Source organism: Antennarius striatus, chromosome 21, assembly GCF_040054535.1.
Source record: "Antennarius striatus isolate MH-2024 chromosome 21, ASM4005453v1, whole genome shotgun sequence".
NCBI lineage: Eukaryota > Metazoa > Chordata > Actinopteri > Lophiiformes > Antennariidae > Antennarius > Antennarius striatus.
Window position 1 is genome coordinate 3,980,343 of NC_090796.1, and position 20,863 is coordinate 4,001,205.

Below are 20,863 nucleotides of genomic sequence, written 5' to 3' on the forward strand. Positions count from 1 at the left end.
AACCCGCCTGTTTACGTTCATTTCTGCCTTCAAAATAAAAGATTAAAACTATTCTACGTTACCGAAAATATGCCTTTTTATTATGTCCTGCTCCTACCGTATGGTCATTTCTATTTTACACAGGAAACAATTACACAAATGGTAATAAAGAAGGCTAACTTTAACTTGTCCATTATCTTGACACTAATGACAAATATTTGTTCATATTTGGACATATACTTTGAAAAATCAAAACCGGCGAATTTTTCCGCCTCCAGCTAAGGATTTTATTGGAAACGATCATTTTTGGTTTTTAACGATTTACATTTCATTGAATGCGTCGCATAAAAAAATTAAATCTCAGGTGTTTATTTTAGAATAATATTTAAACTATAAAATAGATGAAACAATTAAGCACTATTGATACTAAGGATGAAGTGTTATAACAGAGTTGAGTAGAGAACCCTTAAGGAGGTTCCGTCGCACAGCACAGTGAGTACACAAAAACACAGAAAAAGCACACAGAAAGCACCAGCACATAGAAAATAGTACCAAGACCAAATAGAAAAGGTAATAAATGACCCATCAAGAATATACAAATAGAAAGACATAAATAGGCATAGGAATAAAAAGGCATAAATAAACAGGCCTAATTAGGCATGGGTAAAGTGAAATATCTATCGTGTTTGCATTGTTTTTGATGTATTATGTGTGTCATCCCTCAGCTCTCGTGTGGACTCTCTTCTTCTTCATGTTCCCCAGAGAGGAGTTGAGCAGTTTAATGACTCGGGGGATGAAGGAGTTCTTAATTCTGTTGGTCCTGCATGTTAATAATAATAATAATAATAACTAGAACCAAGGCAGTTGGAGACTGCAACATTCCTCGACTTACCCTGACCTACTTTCAGGGTAAGGTCAGGGTACCCTGAAAGTAGTACCTAACTAGTGCATAGAGTAGTGCATATGGAGAATGCCAGTGACCTTCTCCCTCACATCTATATCTTATCCGGTTCCTGATTGTACAAAAGTTGAAATTTGACTGTGATCTACTTTTGTCAATGTTAAGGTCATCATCTCACTTTCATCCCCTTTGCCGCCCAAGTAACGTGCTTTTTGTTTCATCTTTCTATCTGCAAAAGTTGCAAAGATATTTCATGGACAAATGAACGAACGAACCAACAGACAAACAAACAAATGGACAGACGAACAAATGGACGGACGAACGAATGGACAGACGAACGAACGAATGGACGAATGTACGAATTGACGGACGAACACAACGGTGATGTATTGACAATCGCAATACATCACCGCTTTGAAGCAGGATGTAACAAGAATAATAATATTCTTCTTTTCCTATGTGCTTTTCCCTTCAGGGGTCGCCACTGCCAATCAGTTGCCTCCATCTAACCCTATCTTCTGCATCCTCTTCTCTCACACCTAGTACCTTCATGTCCTCTTTCACTTCACTCTTTCACTTCCTCTAGGCCTTCTGCCTGGCAGTTCAAAACTCACCATCCTTCTACCAATATATTCACTATCGCTCCTATCTATCTATCTATCTATCTATCTATCTATCTATCTATCTATCTATCTATCTATCTATCTATCTATCTATCTATCTATCTATCTATCTATCTATCTATCCATCCATCCATCCATCCATCCATCCATCCATCCATCCATCCATCCATCCATCCATCCATCTTTCCTTTCATTTTAACTGAAATTCTTCTACCACACATCACACCTGACACTTTTCTCCACCCATACCATCCTGCCTGCACACGCTTCTTCACCTCTTTTACACACTCTCCATTGCTCTGGACTGTTGACACTAAGAACTTAAAATCCTCCACCCTGTCCCATGGCCTCCTTCCCCCCTCCACAGCAGCAAAATGGCCCCTCAAACTGCTGGACATCATGGACAATGTCAGCCACCCTCGCACACCATTACCAACAACCAAAGAAGCCTCAGCAGCCAGAGGCTGTGCCTCCCAACATGCAGGACAAACAGACTTAAGAACCCGTTCATCCCCCAAGCCATTAAACTGCTCTACTCCTCTCTGGGGGAGATGAAGAAGAAGAAACTCCACACGAGCGCTGAGGGATGACCCCAAAAATACATCAAAAACAATGCAAACACTATAGACATTTCACTATACCCACACTTAACTAGGCCTGTTAATTTTTTTATTTCTATGTCTATTTATGATTTTCTATTTGTATATTCTTGATGGGTTATTTATTAATCTTTCTATTTGATGTTGTACTACTTTCTATGTGCTGGTGCTTCCTGTGTGCTTTTTCTGTGTTTTGTGTACTCACTGTCCTGTGTGCGACGGAGAAATTAATTTCCCTGATGGAACCATTTTAAAGGATAAATAAAGTTATACTCTACTCTGTACTCTTACGATCTCTTCTCCCTGTAACCTCACTCTTCCACTTGGGTCCTTTTCATTCACACTCATGTACTCTGTCTTACTGCGGCCAACTTTCATTTCTCTCCTTTCCAGGAAAAACTTCCACCTCTCTAGCTTCTCCACCACCTGTTCCCTGCTCTCACTACAGATCACAATGTCATCTGCAAACATCATAGTACAATGAGATTCCTGTCTAACCTCATCTGTCAGCCTGTCCATCCCCATAGCAAACAAGAAAGGACTTAGACCCAATCCCTGATGCACCTCCACCTTGAACTCGTCTGTCACACCTACAGCACACTCACCACTGTCTTACAGTCCTCATACATGTCCTGCACCGCTCTAACATACCTGTACTTTTCTGCCACTCCAGACTTCCTCATACAATTCCACAGTGCCTCTCTGGGCACCCTGTCATAAGCTTTCTCCAGATCTACAAAAACACAATGCAGCTCCCTCTGGCCTTCTCTGTACTTCTCTATAAAAATCCTCAAAGCAAATACTGCAACTGAAGTACTCTTTTTTGGCGAGAAACCACACTGCTGCTCACAAATGCTCATTTCTGCCCTTAGTCTAGCTTCAACTACTCTTTCCCATAACTTCATTGTATGGCTCATCAGCTTTATTCCTCTAGTTGCCACAACTCTGCACATCTCCTTTGTTCTTAAAAATGGGCACCAGCACACTTCTCCTCCATTCCTCTGGCATCTTCTCACTATCTAAGGTCCTGTTGAAAAATCCAGTCAGAAACTTTACTGCCACCCCTCCAAGACACTTCCATACCTCCACAGGTATATCATCAGGACGCAGTGCCTTTCCACTCTTCGTCCTCTTCAATGCCCTCTTCACTTTATCCTGACTAACCTTTGCTACTTCCTGGTCCACAACAGCCACCTCTTCTAGTCTTTGTTCCCTCTCATTTTCCACATTCATCAACTCTTCAAAGTACTCTTTCCATCTTCCCATCACACTACTGGCACCTGTCAATAGACTTCCATCCCTATCATTAATTACCCTAACCTGCTGCACGTCCTTCCCATCTCTGTCTCTCTGTCTTGCTAACCTGTATAGATCAGTCTCTCCCTCCGTACTGTCCAACCTAGCATACAAGTTATCGTAAGCCCGTTGTTTGGCCTTTGCTACCTCTACTTTCACCTTACACTGCATCTCCCTGTACTCCTGTCTACTCTCCTCAGTCCTCTCAGTGTCCCACTTCTTAGCTAACCTCTTTCTCTGTATACACTCCTGTACCTCCTCATTCCACCACCAAATCTCCTTATCTACTTTCCTTCCAGATGACACACCAAGTACTCTCCTACCTGTCTCCCTGATCACATTAGCTGTATTTGTCCAGTCATCTGGAAGCACTTCCTGACCACCCAGAGCCTGTCTTAACTCCTTCCTAAAAGTCGTGCAACACTCTTCCTATTTCAGCTTCCACCATTTCGTCCTCTGCTCTGCCTTTGCCCTCTTCATCTTCCTCACCACCATAGTCATTCTACACACCACCATCCAATGCTGTTTGGCTACACTCGCCTACCACTGCTTTGCAGTCACTGATCTCCTTCAGATTACATAGTTTACACAAGATGTAGTCTACCTGTGTGCTCCTACCTCCACTTTTATAGGTCACCCTATGTTCCTGCTTCTTCTGGAAGAAAGTATTCATTATAACCGTTTCCATACTTTTTGCAAAGTCAAAGCCAGCTTACATCCTATACTGTGGAGCATACCCACGAACAACATTGAACATCACGTCTTTGATTTCTAGCTTCAGACTCATCACTCCATCTGACACTCTTTTACCTCCAGGACATTCTTAACAAACTCCTCCTTCAAGATAACTCCTACACCATTTCTCTTCCTATCTACACCATGATAGAACAACTTGAACCCTGCTCCTAAACTTCAGGCCTTGCTACCTTTCCACCTGGTCTTCTGGACACACGGTATGTCTACCTTCCTCCTCAGCATCATGTCAACCAACTCTCCACCTTTTCCTGTCATAGTTCCAACATTCAACATCCCTACTCTCAGTCCAATACTCTTAATGTTCCTCTTCTCTCTCTTCCTACAAACACACTTTCCTCTTCTCCTTCTTCAATCAAGAGTGTTCCAATTTCCACTGGCACCCTGTAGGTGAACAGCACCGATGGCGGTCATTGTTAACCCGGTCCTCAATCAATACAGTATGGAAGTCATAGATTTGATTCGCATGTTTGATTTGGTGACAGTTTTACATCGGATGCCCTTCCTGACACCACCCTCTGTATTTATCCAGGCATGGGACTGGCACAATAAAACGCTGGCTTGTGCCCTCTTGCAGCTACATTAATAATAATAATAATAATAATAATAATAATAATAATAATAATAATAATAATAATAATAATGTATTGTAATGTCTGATCTTTTACTGAGGCGGGATCAATTGACGTCATCGTCCTTTCGTCCAATCAGAGGCAGAGTACGCAAAGGCTGCGCGTCAGCGTCAGATCTCTACTTGATGTGACGCTGACGCATGCGCATGTCTGCTTGTTTCACCGGGTACTCAATGAAGACGGACGGACGTAGACATGAGTGATTGGAATATTAGGAGCCCTGACGCTTTTCAGTGCCCAGGTTTTTCCACTGCGGCGTAACCGCGAAGCTTTAAGCTAGCAGATGAACGCCTGACCCCGACGAGTCGTCCAGGAGCTGGGACGACCGAACCGTCCCGCGTATCGGTGCTGCTGTTTCTGATGTCCTCCGCTGGTTTTGCATGCCTTTGTCTGAAAGAGCATTTGAATAGAAGAGGGCCGGTGAGTTACCTTAAAATTCGACCTTGCGTGGTAGCAAGCAGTTTAAATGTCCTGTTAAACCGACAGTGAGTTGACTGAGTTACCCTTGATCAGGAGATTAGCTTTCACTGCTGCAGCAGAATGAAATAGCATTGAAGTTAACGCATATAATATTACTGCATACATTTTAACAGAAGCCCGATTTTATATCTACAAGACAGTCACCACAGAGGTGGTTTTAGGTTTTATAGGTTTTGAAACAAAAATGATAGTTTTCAATCCAGGCTTTAGGATGGCTAAGGTGATGTAACATGTGACTGTTTTTTTGTGCGCTGTGTGTAATGTACATTATCTATTTAAATTGTAATGACAGCATATGGTTTGTGCATACTGCCAGTTTTTCCCTATTATAGAGCTGTTAGATTATGGTAAGCATGCTGATTGTGGTAGGAAAAGTGGGGGGTTGAGAGAAGCCGTAGCCTGCAGACACATCATCATCATACTAGTGCTTCAGACAGAACATGCTGTGAAGAAATGATCAACACATTGGAAGCTAATGGTGCTCTCACCTATATATGATCTGTACATATGCAGATCACAGCCAAGTAAAATGTCAGAGATCATCATATCAAAGCGCAAGGAGAAGTGTGAGAACTGCACCAAACAGGTACTTAATTACATATCGACCTGCAGTGTCTCTTTTATTCTAATTCCATTCTGCTCATGCAGTCGTCAGTTTTGACTTGCTGTCTTCACTCTCAGTGCAACAAGAAACAGAGCAATGACAGCGCCAACTTGCTCCAGGACCGAGGTGACGGCAATGAGCAGGTAATTCTGTTTACAGTGTTGTGTCATTGATTATCAAATGATTTATAAAAATGTATCACTAGTAGCTTGTTTGCTCTGAACTAACCCCACAGCACGGGTCAAATTTGTTGAGAGGAACTATTCAGATTGTGAAACCAGTTGTGTGAGAAGCTTTCACAGTATTGAAAAACAACCATGGGTTATGTGAGAAGTGTCTCTTGTGGGTTACAAAACAGCTGAAAGCAACGTCATTTGTCACAGATTGTATGTTACGTTTATTGGCAAAGCAGAACTTTGCTGCCATCTCAAAATTATTCAAACCCCTGGCTCAGTCACCTAAAATGCAGCATTCACACCTGAATGCAGCTCAGGGCAGGACGACTTCCCTCTGGATTGTAGCGACTCCTAACAGGACTTGTCCTGGTAGTTTTGGTCATTTGTCTGTTTTCTACTCCAGTCCGGAGTCTGACTGGACTCTGTATCAGTCAGAATTGAAGAAGGCTCTTGAATGGGAGGAGAAACATCTTCAAATTCCAGTCCAGTTAATTTTTTTTTTTTGCGCTTCTTGTTTTAATTTGACCTGGATGATTGAGAAGCTCCATCATCAGGGGCACATGTCAGCAAAGCAGATGTTGTTATTTTGCCAGTAAAAATAAAATGATGGGGGTTAGGATGATTAGTTTTTCTTTATATTTTTAATCCCATAAGAATTAACTGGCGTACCTGTTGAATTTTAGCATTAGTATCTTTTGGAAACCCTCTTTTTAACCACATTATTTTTCCCCTAAGCTCCAAGAGGGATTCCAGCTGCAGCTGAGTGCCTGCCTGTCCTGCGATGGCTGCCTGTCAGAAGAGGAGACGCTGAAGATATCGCAGCAAAACCTGGAAGCCGTGCAGAGAGTTCTCCTTCTCAATAAGGTGCGATGTTCAGCTGCTTCTGAGATACGGGGAAGTCAGTGTTTTCTCATTTTGAGCCATGCCTTTTCAGTGATTGTTTCTCCATCTTCTCTCTGTCAGAAGTGTGATGTGTCAAAGCACAAAGTGTTGGTCGCGTCCATCTGTCCACAGTCTCTGCCTTTTTTTGCGGTCAAGTTTGGTCTGGATGTCACAGAGGCCGCACATAAACTCTGTGGCTTCCTCAAGAGTTTAGGTGAGCGAACAGGATTCGTGCCACAAGGCTTAGACATGTCTGATGTGTCTGTTGTTGGTCTGTAGAAGCTTCTGACGACCTATCGGCGTGTGTCCCCTGCTTTCGTCTGCAGGAGTGCAGTATGTGTTCGACACCACTCTGGCTGCAGGCTTCAGCATCTTGGAGAGTCAGAAGGAGTTTATTCAGAGATACAGGAGGAAGCACCATGACTCACACGCCTTACCCATGTTCACCTCCTCCTGCCCGGGTAAGACTCCCTCTCTCCTCAGCCCTTCTATCCAACCTCTTAACATTGATGTTCTCCCGTCAGATGGATTTTCCTGGTAGCTGAATCACTCTAATGTAATTTTTACCCCTCCCCCCTGTGGCTTATCCATTTTCTTACTCTATTAACAGTTGATTTGCATGCAGTGTGCAGAAAAGGAGGAGGCACGGCTTGTTTTAAAAGCAAAGATAGCAGTAGTGTGCTGGTGAAGAAAGATAGAACACTCGTGTTGCACCACTCCCTTCTCCAGAGATAGACAAAGCTAGAGTTAAGGGCTCTGTTCCATTCTGTGAGGCTGTAGGGTTGACTTTTGTTACTTTAAGTGTTCCATTGGAGAACTAAAAATTTTGGTGAAGTGGATTCTATTTCCACATCTTTCATTTCTTGGCCAATCATTTCCATTTCAATTCATTTAATTCCAATCAATTATTTCTCTGTAATATCCAAAAACCTTCACCTTTTCAAGGGACAAAAATTACATCTTAAAATGATTCGCCAAGAGTTCAATGTCATATGTTGCATATGTGATGCTATGATGGACATAAACCACAAATCATCACAGTTAAACAGAAACATTGCTGTTATTTTAATGGACAATTGTCATGAAAGCCAGATTGTTGATCAATAGCAACATAAACAAATCAGAATGGGATTATGTTTGTCATAGGTTCAGAATCTCATTTTACAAATGGACAATTCTACCAGTTTGATTAAGCTGAACTGGACGCTGTAGAGCTGAAAGCTCGTCAAATTGTAGGCATTTTATTCAGCTGTTTAGTGGCTAATTTTACCAGTATGTGTCTTAAAGGGTGGATCCGCTATTCGGAGAGAGTCCTGGGCAGTCTGGTCACCCCTCATATTTGCACAGCCAGGTCTCCTCAGCAGATCATGGGCTGTCTGGTCAAAGACTACTTCTCTAAGCAGCAGGTAAGCGTTCACTGTCGCAACAGTCGATGAATTTACTTGGTTGGTTGTAGCACTACACATTTTCTACAGCAATTGTTTATATTGTAGTAGTCATTTTAAAATCTGGAGGGAACAGATTAAGGAAGTAGAATACGGTGAAAAATGAAAGCTCTAAATCAGTGTAGCTCCAGTAAGGAAGATATAAATACTTCACACCCCAGAAAAGAATCTGGCTCATTATGTGTTTTTTTCTTCCTTCTTCCTACTTTGACAGAAGCTGAGTCCAGAGAAAGTCTACCATGTGTTGGTGGCTCCCTGTTTCGATAAGAAGCTGGAGGCTGTCAGAGAGGAGTTTTACAACAGCCTGCTGGAGACTAGAGACGTGGACTGTGTCCTCACCTCAGGTTCGCCCCACGGTGTCTCCCATGCTAAGAGAAATTGTGTTGAGTAGAGGCCACGGTTCTGTTAAATCCAGCTTGTGTGAGCCTTGGAGGTTTTGTGTGTCAGAGCCCCGTTATGTGTGTGCAGTAAGGAGATTGTATATAATATAATTTGGCACTAAGCTGTCTTAACGCGCCGTCATAGAGTCTTTACAATGTTAATGCTTCGCATAGTAATGGATCTGACTGGTTACACTTAAAGTCTCCGGGGCAACAGGACTTCCTGCTTGCGTCATCATGCAACAGAGGCGGTGCTGGTGATAACCAGAATGAGTCACATGACTGATTAAAGATTAAATCCACTTTATTCGTCCACAAAATGGGGAAATTATGTTTTCCACTCCAGTTTTTTTTTGTACATGCATATACTGTATACATACATACATATATATATATAGTGTGTGTGTGTGTGTGTTCAGGGGCCTGTAGACATGCAGTTAATGAAAATCAGTACAAGAGAGGTGGAGGGATGGGTCGCGACTTCGGGGTGCGCCCCAATGAGCAGCTTGTGGGGGGGGGGCTTGCTCAAGGGCGCCTCGGCAGTGGCTGGGAGGTGAGCTGACACCTCCCACTGTCAGCTCCCACTCCGAAGATGTCTGGCTGGAGCAGAAATCGAACCGCCGAAGGCTGGGTGCTGTCTGGTCCCAAGACGTCCGCTCTACCGCTGAGCCACTGCCGCCCCCTCTACATGTTAGATTTGTCTGCAGATAACCAGCTGTTTAATAAAGAGAACTGCCTACCCTAGTTATTTACAGTAACGCTGATCTTTTTTGTGAACCAGGGGAGATTTTTTACCTGATGGAGCAGAAGAAGGTTTCAGTGGAAGAGCTGGACTCGGTTACTCTAGACCAAGTGTGAGTATCTGGATTTGTTGCATTCCTGTCAGTTATATTTGTTTAAACTACATTGATTTGAAATTCTAACAGAGAAATTTGGCCAGTTATAAACATTCCAGCTAGTGAAGTCAATGATTATATTTATCACTCACTGTCTTTAGCAACTAAATTGACTCATTTTATCAATTTATATACAAGTTTAATTCTGACTGAAGTGTAAGTTCTGTGCTGTTCTGACTATAAAATTAAATTATTTACCTGCTACTCTGATGATTCCTTCTAAAATTCTGTTACAACTAGTCAAAGCAACAAAACATAAATCTGAACTCAAAATAATTCCGGTGATTATTTGGTACCTCAATGTTATTTCAATGAGTTGCTATGGAGCTAAGCACCTATCCTCTCACCTCAGGCTGGGAGAGCCTGGAGACATGACGCTGTTCAGACATGAGGGCCGAGGCTCTGAAGGCTTCCTGGAGCACATCTTTAAACACGCTGCCAAAGAACTCTTTGGGCTGGACGTCCATGAGATCACATACAAAAACCTCAGGTGAGACTTATTATATTATTATAGTAATGAGATTTATTCTGGATTGTAGCGCCATAGTGCTCTGAGTTCTCCAGGCCTGTCATCTAGTCTGATCAAATTATCTCTACTATCTCTGATCTAAATTATCTCTACTCTAGTTTGAAAGGTCTAATCCTAAACTCTGTGTTCATTTTGTTAGAAACCGTGACTTCCAGGAAGTGACTCTGGAGAGAGATGGGGAAACTCTGCTGCAATTTGCAGCCGTTTATGGTTTTAGGAACATCCAGACCCTGGTTCACCGAATGAGAAAAGGACGAGTGCCCTACCAGCTGGTGGAGGTGCTGTCCTGCACTGGAGGTAAAACCACTACTACCAGCATCAGTGTTTAAAATACGATAAGATTTGTTGTGTGGAGCTGCTGATGGTAGCCCCTGTTTTGTCTGTCTTCTAAGGGTGCTTAAGTGGCCGAGGTCAGACGGGGAGTGAGGCTGGGGCCCGGGTGGATAAAGCCCTGATCCAGCAGATGGAGGAAGCCTACAGCAGCCTGCCGGTCCATCTCCCAGAAGTTAACCCCATCATTCACACTCTTTATCAAGACTGGCTGCAAGGCCAGGATTCCCTGCAGGCCACCACCCTCCTGCACACACAGTACAGAAACCAGACTCTGAGCCACACACAGCCCCCACACATGCAGTGGTGAATTTTTCTTTTAAGACATTATGGATTTTGTCCATGCTGGCATGACAGATACCACTACAGTTCAGAGATGCAGGTCTTCCATTTTGACTGCAAGGGACGAAGGTTGTTATTAAGTTAAACCTGTTGACAGCTAAGGGTCCACAGTCCAGAAAAACACCAACTTACACACTTTATACAGACTGGAACAGTGTTGTCAGATAAAGCTTAGCAAAAATTGACTTAAAAAGAAACCAGATCTATCCGATGTCCTGACAAACAAGGACGTCTGCAGCTGGTGTTTGTCATTCTGAGAAAGCATGAATTGAACATGTGGATAATGAATGCTAGTTAGAGGAGTCTAATGGGTTCCAGATGTACGGATATGAAAATGTGTCTCCAATGCTCCTTACTTAAAGACTACAGTGTGTTGTCAAAGACATGATAACTATGCAACAGTTTGGTCATCTTATCTCAACTGTTTGTCATTGTAAAATGAAGCTGCTGTGTAATTCCAGGGGCTAAAGGTCTTTAACACTTCCGCGAGTGTTTGCTTCTGAGTACCTAGCAGACAAATGTTTGGTAAAGAATCACTGGAGAAATAATTTTTTAATGGTACAAGATTGTTTCATTTGTATTAACACTTTATCATTCCACGAATGTGTACTTTTATGTTATTTGATGTTTTGTCTTTGCAGGATGAAACATTCATGTAAAGAACATATTCAGACAAGTGTCCCATTTCAGTACAATCTTCTGCGCGCTGCAGAAGATGTAGCTTTTATTTTTAAATGATAAGCAGATTAATTCTGTTATGTTGAGTTGGAGTGAAAAAAATGCTGAAAATCCACAGATCTGAGAAATTTTCTTTAAATATTTGACATATTTCATGGAATAAAATTTGCTGCATGATACACAGCAGATACAACTTAAAAATAATGAATGGAATGAATTGAAGAATAAAAACCCAATTGCAAGATATAAAAGAAGAAAGGATCAAAATGAAGTAGAGAATGGATAAGATGGAAAATGAATCGTGCTTGGTAAAACAATAAAGCAATGTGAACATTTTGTATTTGACATTCAATTCAAGTGACAGGGCAGCAAACTCACATCTGATGAACTTCATGATCCTCATTCCTTTTCTTTTTAATATAAGCTAATCAAGTAGTATGTGTCAGAATTATGGAAATGGGCAACAAACGTATGGAAAACTTGTGAATGCTTGAAAACTCTCGATTGTACGGTTCCACTGGTAATGGGCTCCACTTGTCAGGAGTCATAGTGTCACTATCAAGTAGGAGGAGGCATGCTCCAAAGAATTGGGCATTCACTAACAAAGATGGAAGATTTTCACCACTTTGTCAGCATTGCTGATATTAAATAGTACTACATAGTTTCTACATCAGCCAATTATAATGTCAAAAGATTCAGGAAATCTCTGCCTGCAGGATAAAATCATTGAATGTAGAGCATCAAGAACCTCAGACTGAAGTCCTAAAACAAGAAGAATGAGTAATCGGTTCACCTAAGCTGCATGTTTTTTGGAGATGGGAGGAAGCTAGAGAACCCCCGAACACAGAGAACATTCGAACTGCACAGAAAGGTATCAAACCCAGAACCTTCTTGTTATGCTACCCACTGAGACACTGTTGCCCCAAATAAGAATTTCTTTTAAAATTCATCAGTGCGTCCTCTATTCCTTAGTGTTGAGAGTCGGTAGTGCTAAAATTCAAGTCATCTAGTTTGCTGTTTCAAATATATATCAGTATTTTCGAAGCACTCTGTCTCGTGATGGTCTGAACACATTTCTGGGTTCACCGCCCAAAGAAGGATTGAAATATGCTGTCTACACTTGGTTGCCACAAGCCAGTTATCCCTGTGGCAGCCGCTCCTACTCATCACTGGAACCTCAAAAATCAGGATTGTGAGGCCCCACCTCCACTGTCAGGAGAGTGTTATTCAACCATGTAATAACTGAGCTCCACGTTGTGGCAGGGCTGATTTCATGAACATGGCCGCGTTGATCACTGGACTGGGAACACTGGTGGATCTCTCTCCGTGCCGTATGTTCTGCCTTGGTAATGACAACATACAACATTACATCATTTTTCTTCCAAGTAAGTCTTGAACTTGTGGTGTTTGCAGTTTGGGTCCATTCATTCTGGTACACATTGAACAGGTTCTACCATAAATAACTCTCTTTCACCAAAACATAACAGGCAGCTGTTATAACAGTTACAGCTACATTGATTTCCACTCAAAGATGAACCCTTTCGACTCAAATGACCCCAAGAGTATGTCCAAAGACCACGCTCAGAACAAAATTTATGGAACAGCCACACACGTGACATAACGACAAAGAACAGATGACTGACACCATTTGTTTAATCTTTACAGCCGATGTGTCAATATGTCCAAGGTCCATGCGGTCCATGTCCATAGTAGTTTGAATAATACAGAAACAGCTAACAACACACTATTTAGGACCATAAAATTCCTTCATGTAAAATCGTGATTAAAAAAAGGTAATTTAATATCAAATCAAATCAATGATGATGGTGGAAGAGATTTGATCTTCAGAAAACTGAGGTATCTTTTCCCATTTGTTTATATCGTCATCTTTTTTTTCATCTCTGAGCAGCAGTAGCAAAGTTATTGATTCTTCTCTTTAGTCAAAATTCTTCATTTAAAACCCATCTGAATTAAAAGTCCAGTAATGTGTACAATAACAGGAGTCAGTGTAAAGAAACTGAACTGTATCTTTACAAGTGAATTTCATTGAGGTAAGGAAATAAAGAAAAAGTGCTGTTATACTAATGTGCATTCAGTTTTTGTCTTTGCTTTTCATCACCTTTTCTTTTATCACTTTTTACGTACAACTTACTTTTGGTCTAGAAAAATTATTTCAGTAATATATAAAAAGTATTTGGAGTTGCTTCAAGGTTTATATATACAAATATGTTGTATTTTATTGTTATTCTTTAATCAACTGTGTAAATTAGTCATTGTGTGTGTTGTATTTGCTGTGATATCAGCTTATTCCTTCCTCTTTGAGGTGTATTTTTGGAATCCAACAATAAAGATCCCTGCGGCTCTCACGGGTTTAATCACAACACAAAATTGGCCACAACCTTGAATGTGAGCATTTACATAGACTAAAAATTAAAAAATATCATGTCATTTAGTAGAAGTACAGTAGTGGCACTAAAAAAGGAATTTTCAAGTACGAGTGAAGATTCTAAAATGCACCTGATTACTGATACATTCTCTTAATGTAGGACACAACTTTATTGAGCTCCTTTTAGGGGGTTCCTTTAATGAGGAAGCTCAAGTTCCTCATCACCATGACTTTGAGTTTCCCTTGATATAATATGGTGTTGATGGACATGTCAATAAAACAGACTTCAGCTGAGGCAGCAGTAACTCTCCATTTCTCCCTGCAGTGTCTCGAGGTTCTTTCTCCATCTGTCGAGCAAAAGTCAACTCATTCGTTGAGATCAAATACAACATACTTTCGTCAGACCCAATGAGAATACCCGCACAGGGGTTTCCATGATAACAAGAATGTTGTCTTTACCAATGTGGAAAACGAAAGCGTCACTGAGAATACTGCTGCTTAAATAAATGATGCTCAAATGTACCGGTACATAACTCTGTGTGCCACAGCTTTCTGAATTGCACGTGCATCTCAATGGACTAGGACATCGAGGAAAAGTTAATTTATTTCAGTAATTCCATTCCAACAAGGATATTTTAGAGATTTTTTGCACCCACAGTGAAATTTTAAAGCCTTTATGAAGATTATTTAGGCTTTAGGTTGAACTGGTTTAGGGAGTCAATACAACGCAATGGTGTGTCGGTTAGGACAGATAAGCACATGCAGTCCACAACCATCACCATGGTCTCCAAGGTGAGATTTGGGTTATCCACCTTCCATTTTTGCCGTGACTGGTATGAAAGGTATCCAAGGGGCTTTGAGTTTAGGATCTCCTCCACCTCTATCAACACTGTGTTCAACACCTCCTCTGTGACAGTTTGATCACCCAAGGTCACACGTAAGGCGGACTTCATGGCTTTTACCTCCCTTTCCCAGGTTCCCCCGAAGTGTGGGGCATGAGGAGGGTTTCTCAAGAAACGGACTTTGTGTTTCAGTAGTTGTTCCTGAAGGGCAGGGTTCAACTGATCAAAGGTTCTCTGTAACTCTTTCGCCTCCAATAAAGTTGGTACCATGATCAGAAATTACCTCAAAGGGGTTTCCACGCCGAGCAACAAAGCGGCGGAAGGACATAAGGAAGCTGTCAGTGTCCAAACTGGCCAGGAGCTCGATGTGGACACAACGTGTCGTAAGGCATTTGAAAAGAATCCCCCACCTCTTCTCCTGTCTGCGGCCAACTTTGATGACGAAAGGACCAAAGCAGTCCATCCCAGTAGACCAGAAAGGAGGCTTGAATAAACGCTGGCGAGATGGAGGTAAGTCAGACATCCGAGAGATCAGTGGTTTTGCTTTCCATTTCTTACAGTCAGTACATGAATGCTGGTGTTTCCTCACTGCTTGTCTCCCACGCAAGATCCAGTAGTTCCTCCTGAGGCTGGCAAAAACTCTCTCTGGGCCAGGATGGTGCAACTTGTGGTCATTATCCTTGATGAGCAGTTGTGTGATGTAGTGTTTTGGATCCAAGACTACTGGGTGGATAGTGTTGTAATCAAGATCCTCACTTTTCCGCAGTCGACCACCCACTCTAATTAGATTTAAGGTGTGATCAAACTCAGGGGCCAGATTGTTTAGCCGGCTCTGATTAGGTACTGGTTTGCGTGTCCGTAGCAAAGTATACTCCTCTGGAAAACTCTCCTGTTGTGCATGCTGTAGAAGAAGAGTTTCCACATGAGATCTCTCAGGGCATTGAGAACCTGGATCCAATGATGAGATAATGTGTTGAGATGTGGCAACCACTAAATCTTCCCAGCATGGGAAGTTAAGGATGTTAGAGGAAACGTTGGTCAAAATTATTTGGGTCATGCCACAGAATGCGGATTTTCTCAACTCTGCGCTGCATCGTTTGAAGGTGAGGATGGATTCAAGGGCCATTGGTGAGAAGGTAAGTACAGGAAAGGAGGGCCTTGATTCCATTGATGCAGTGCAGCTAGTTCTGTGAGCGTTTTTCCTCTAGAAATATCATCCGCCGGATTGCTGGCTGAGTCAATGTACCTCCAGTCAGAACAATTTGTGTACTCAAGGATCTCCGTGATCCGATGGGCAACGAATATCTTGTACTGACAAGACTCTGATTGCAGCCAGGTGAGAACAGTTGTGGAATCCGTCCACATCACCAAGCGGTGGAGTGGTAGAGTCAGCTCAGTCTGCAGCATCTTTGCTAGTTGGGCCCCAGTAAGAGCAGCACACAATTCCAAGCGGGGTACAGTGATCTGCCGTCTTGGTGCTACCCTTAAACGAGCCATAACAAAAGCAACATGAACCTGTCCGTTTGAGTCCATGGTATGTAGATATGCGACAGAGCCATATGCTGCTTCAGAGGCGTCAGAAAACACATGTAATTCTCTTGTCATGGAAGGATCTTGTTCTTCAGTAGGTCCATAACACCGTGGGACTTTGATTTGGGCCAATTGTGGGAGTTCCTTTTCCCGCAATGTCCAGGCTTTCACAAAGGCCTCTGGAAGACGTGGATCATCCCATTCCCGCTCTTTGGACCACAGTTTCTGAGGAAGGACTTTGGCACGGGTAGTGAATGGGATGATGAACCCGAGGGGATCATACTGGCTGGCCAGTATCCTGTACACATTGCGGAGGGTAAGGGTCTGGTACTGAACAGGTCTGTGTTTGTATCCCAGAGTGTCTGAAGAGCAGTACCATATTAAGCCCAGTGTGCCTTCCCATGGATCGGTGCGGTCCTGACTCAGCCACAGTTCAGTGCTCTCTGATCGAGCCTCTTTGGGTAGATGCTCAACCACTGAAGGAAGGTTACTGATCCACTGTCGGATTTCAAAGCCACCAGAGGCCAGTGATTCTCTGAGCTCATCAAGAAGGGTTCTGGCCTGCTCCTCATTTGGGAAACTCTGTAGACAGTTGTCTACATAGAATGACTGCAAGACTGATGCTAAGACATCTCCTTGGTCCACTTGATTGTCTCTCACATGACGCTGCAGGGCGTATGTGGCACAACAAGGACTGCATGTTGTGCCAAACGGCAGAACTTGCCACTCATAGACCTCCACTGGTTCTTCACGTCGCATGTTTCGCCATAAGAAACAGAGGAGAGGTCTGTCTTCAGCCAGCAATCTGACCTGGTGAAACATAGCTTTAATATCACCAGAAATGGCAACAGAATGTTGATGGAAACGCAGCAGGACACCCATCAAGGAAGGGCCTAGGATTGGACCAGGGAGAAGATGAACGTTTAAGATCTGCCCTTGGTATTGGAATGAGCAGTTGAACACCAGACGGTGTTTGTCATTGTGTTCCACAAGATGGTGGGGTATGTACCATGACTCATCGGTAGGGACCATTTCATGAGATCCAAGCTTCTTGACATATCCAGCGTCTAACAACTTGTTGATCTCATGATCATAGATGGCTGCTTGCTCCGGATTTTTTAGCAGCTTCCGCTCTGTCCGTCTGAGGGTTGGTAGGACTGATTCCTTTGGTGCCTGCAGTTTAGGGGCATTCATCTTGCGAATTAGGGGAGTTATGTAACGATCAACTCCATTGACCTCCACCGTTATCGTTTGATTCTCAAGAAGAGCTAATGCCTCCTTATCTTGCTTGGAACGAGTGGTGATCTTCTCACTTAGGTAAGGAAGTACATCAACTTTCCACAGTCTTTCTACAGCACGGAAAAGTTCTGCATCTGGGGCTGTGCAAGATATGAACAAGGACTGAATTGTTGGACTGACCTCTCGAGAGAAAGAACTTGAGGTGGCAAGGAAATCCTCAGGGGTCATTGTTGGGCCTTGCAAAGCCCAACCAAGACGTGTGTGAACTGCTGCTGGGCCGCCCCCTTGACCCAAACGAACTCGCTCAACAGGACACACAAGATGAGGGTGATCTGAGCCAATAAGGAGAAGGGGCTGAACTTTCTGGAGAGCTTGGAGTGGTATGTCATGTAAATGTTTGAATCTTTGCATGACTTGAGGAGGATAGGACTGTGGTGCAAGGCCCAGTGTTTCAGCAGTGAAAGCATTTTGTATGATGAACTTCTTGTCTTTGTTTGATGCAGAGGAAACGTTGAAAGTAACTCTGGTACCCGTTAGGGTCTCAGTTCCTTGGCGGACAGTTTTCAGCATAAGGGACTCAGCCGCCCCATCAAGTCCAAGAAACCTGGCTGCAGTTGCTAGTAGCATAGTCCGCTCAGAACCATCATCTAATATAGCATAGGTTTCAAGTTGTCTTCCCCTGTAACTCAGCAAAACTCTGACTACTTTCAGAAGGACTCGTGAGCTGGAGCTGGACCGTATGAGGCAAGAAGTACTAGGATCTCCCCTTGGTTGATTCACTTCATGGAGGACGCCGAGGTGTTTACCCTTGCATTTTGGGCAAAGCTTCCTGAGGTCACAATTTGAGGCCTTATGGTTGCGTGCACATCTCCAGCAACGCCCTTTCTCTTGGATCCACCTTTTGACAGCATCCTTTGATAACTGACGGAAATCTGGACAAACACTTAGGTGGTGGTCAGGAACATCACAGAAAGGACAGGTCTGCCCACGACGAATGGCAGATTCAGTTATAGGTTACTGAGTTGGGTTTTTGGAATGGCTAGTTCCATGAAGTACAGTAGCCACTGGATTGCTGGATTTTGAATAGTTTGACCTTACAGGTTTGCGTTCTTCGGGGTGCCCTTTTCTAGTGTCATGGGTTTGAGTGGCTATGGCTTGGCACTCAGCTTCCTCTTCCAGCCAGATAGAAAAGTCAACCAGGTTGTAAGGAATTCCTGGCTTTGCAGCACGGGTGAATCTGGCAAAGTTAGCAACATGTTCAGAAGGAAGCTTTCCTAGAAGTTGCTGTACATGAGATGCACAGGCCAATTCGGCATCCCCTTCACCATTTTCCAGGGACTGCAGCATGCCCACAAGAGCTCGGACTCGAATAGCAAATTCACTAAAGCTTCTGGAATCGCCATGAAGAACAGAGGGGAGGTTCTGAATCATTGTGATTTCTTTCAGTACCAGCTGCTGTGGCTGGCCATACCTCTGCTGTAGGGCTGACATAGCTCTGGAATAAGGAAGAGGATGGTGTGCGTAGGCCAGAGCAAGGTGACGGGCTATGTCGAGCTTCAAGTGATCCAATAATACATGGTATTTGAACTGCTCGCTTTCCTCATGAGGCAGAAGATTGGTAAGAGCCATCTTTAACAGGGTAAACTGTCTGGGATCATCTCTGGTAAAGTATGGAAAGGAGGGGACTGCAATATGAGAGACTCTGTTAGTCCTTGACAGTTGCTGTGGTTGGTACTGAAGAACTGAATGAGACGGGTTAATGGTGTCTACATTCTGTACATTCCGAGAAGGAAGATCAGTTGGAGGGCACAAATAATGACCAGTCAATGTAGTCTGAAGCTCTGAGGAAGGAGGTCGATGTGCAGAAACTGAAGTTGACTGGTGGTTATGCGAAGGCGCATTAGGCTGTCTGTAAGGGTGTGTGGGAGGATTCCCAGCAGTTTGGGGGTGTACATAAGGAATCTGCACATAAGAAGCATGAGCATATTCAGTTGCTGAGGGTACGAGGGCTGTTGCAGGTGGAGGAACTACTAGCTGAGGTGCTAAAGCTGGTAATTTAGCTGGATTAGGAGCCAGAATTGGAGCTGCATTATGGGCTGGAATCTGAACTGGACTTGGTGCTGCATTATGGGCTGGAGTTGGAGCTGGTCCAAGTAGAGGCTCTAGTTGAATGGGGTGCTGCACAGAAGATGGTGTTCTCTGTCCATTGAGAGACATAGCCTGGTTTGAGAAAGCTTGGGAAAAATGTGAAGCAGGTATCAGAACATGAGAAGTGGATGGTGTATTCCCTCGTGACGGAGGGAGATGCTGAAGAAAGTGCTGAGGTGGCCCCGTATGATAAGTTCTGGACAAGGCCACAGAATGTGGCTGCTGCAGCTCACTTGAAGCTTCAAGATATAGTTGTTCTCTGCTGGAATTTCCAGAGGTCTGTGTGGCTTGAGCTGACCTGGGCCTTGCATCCTGTGGCGGAGGCCCTTGTGGGTCAGGTGGGGGTGGAAGGTAGCATACACGACTGGGAGTAGGTGGAGAAGCATGCTTTACATCACGATTACACAGGGGAATGTTATGCTCACATAGCTTGTCCTGCAATTCCTTTACAATTGGGAGAGGATTTTGCTGTATGCAGGGTTCTGGGGAGTGATCAGGGTAGTCATGGACTGAGGAATGAGAAGAGTTGGATGAAGCAGAATGAAACTGCCTTTGGACTCTCTCCCCAAGAGCCTGCACAGTCTTTCCCAGGTTCAGGATGAGACCTTTTAGTTGTTCTATTTCTCCTTTCATAACATCCATATCCGTGGTTGCCGTTTCCCCCTTTAATTCTTGCTCCTTTGTTGTGATGAAAAGTTTGTGTGGTGGAACAGGTTGTGTACCTGAGGTTGGGCTTGGCTCTGAATGTTGAGGGTTAGCAGGAGGCTTTGAAGATTGATAAGTAGCAGGGTTAGCTTCTCTAGGCCCACATAGTAGAGATGTTTGATAATCTGCCAGGTAACTGGGTGGTTTGTGAGGACGTACTGGTCGTCTGTGTGGTTGTGCTTTATCCATTGAATTGATCTGTATCCGGCTCGAAGGACCATGAAGATTATTTAGGCTTTAGGTTGAACTGGTTTAGGGAGTCAATACAACGCAATGGTGTGTCGGTTAGGACAGATAAGCACATGCAGGAGGTTCCACTTTAAGCTTTTATTTTAAGGTTGTTTGAACTGGTTCTGGTCTGACAAAGGAATGGTCAAAGACAAAGGATAAAGAATATTAGCTCCAATTCCATAATTAATGTACACCATTAATAATCAAAAGGTCATTTAACTTCAAATATAAACACTACAAAACTTAATAATCAAGAA

The 20,863-nt window shown here is 43.2% G+C and overlaps 1 protein-coding gene across 5 annotated transcripts; it reads left to right on the top strand.

Annotated features, from left to right (window-relative positions):
* The first annotated feature begins 4,950 nt into the window (after positions 1-4,950).
* On the top strand, positions 4,951-11,928 carry narf (nuclear prelamin A recognition factor). Of its 5 annotated transcripts, none has more exons than XM_068306182.1 (11): positions 4,951-5,203; positions 5,777-5,849; positions 5,945-6,010; positions 6,779-7,139; positions 7,252-7,386; positions 8,213-8,331; positions 8,585-8,714; positions 9,532-9,604; positions 9,999-10,136; positions 10,315-10,472; positions 10,568-11,924. In XM_068306182.1, exons 2-11 carry the CDS (start codon positions 5,793-5,795, stop codon positions 10,813-10,815), a joined length of 1,485 nt encoding a protein of 494 aa, XP_068162283.1. In that variant the 5' UTR covers positions 4,951-5,203; positions 5,777-5,792; the 3' UTR covers positions 10,816-11,924. The 5 variants fall into 5 exon arrangements, with proteins under 5 accessions (XP_068162283.1, XP_068162281.1, XP_068162280.1 ...); XM_068306183.1 differs by lacking the exon at positions 4,951-5,203 and having other exon boundaries at positions 5,222-5,849; positions 6,779-6,907; positions 7,007-7,139; positions 10,568-11,918; XM_068306180.1 differs by lacking the exon at positions 5,777-5,849 and having other exon boundaries at positions 10,568-11,926.
* Positions 11,929-20,863: the final 8,935 nt, after the last annotated feature.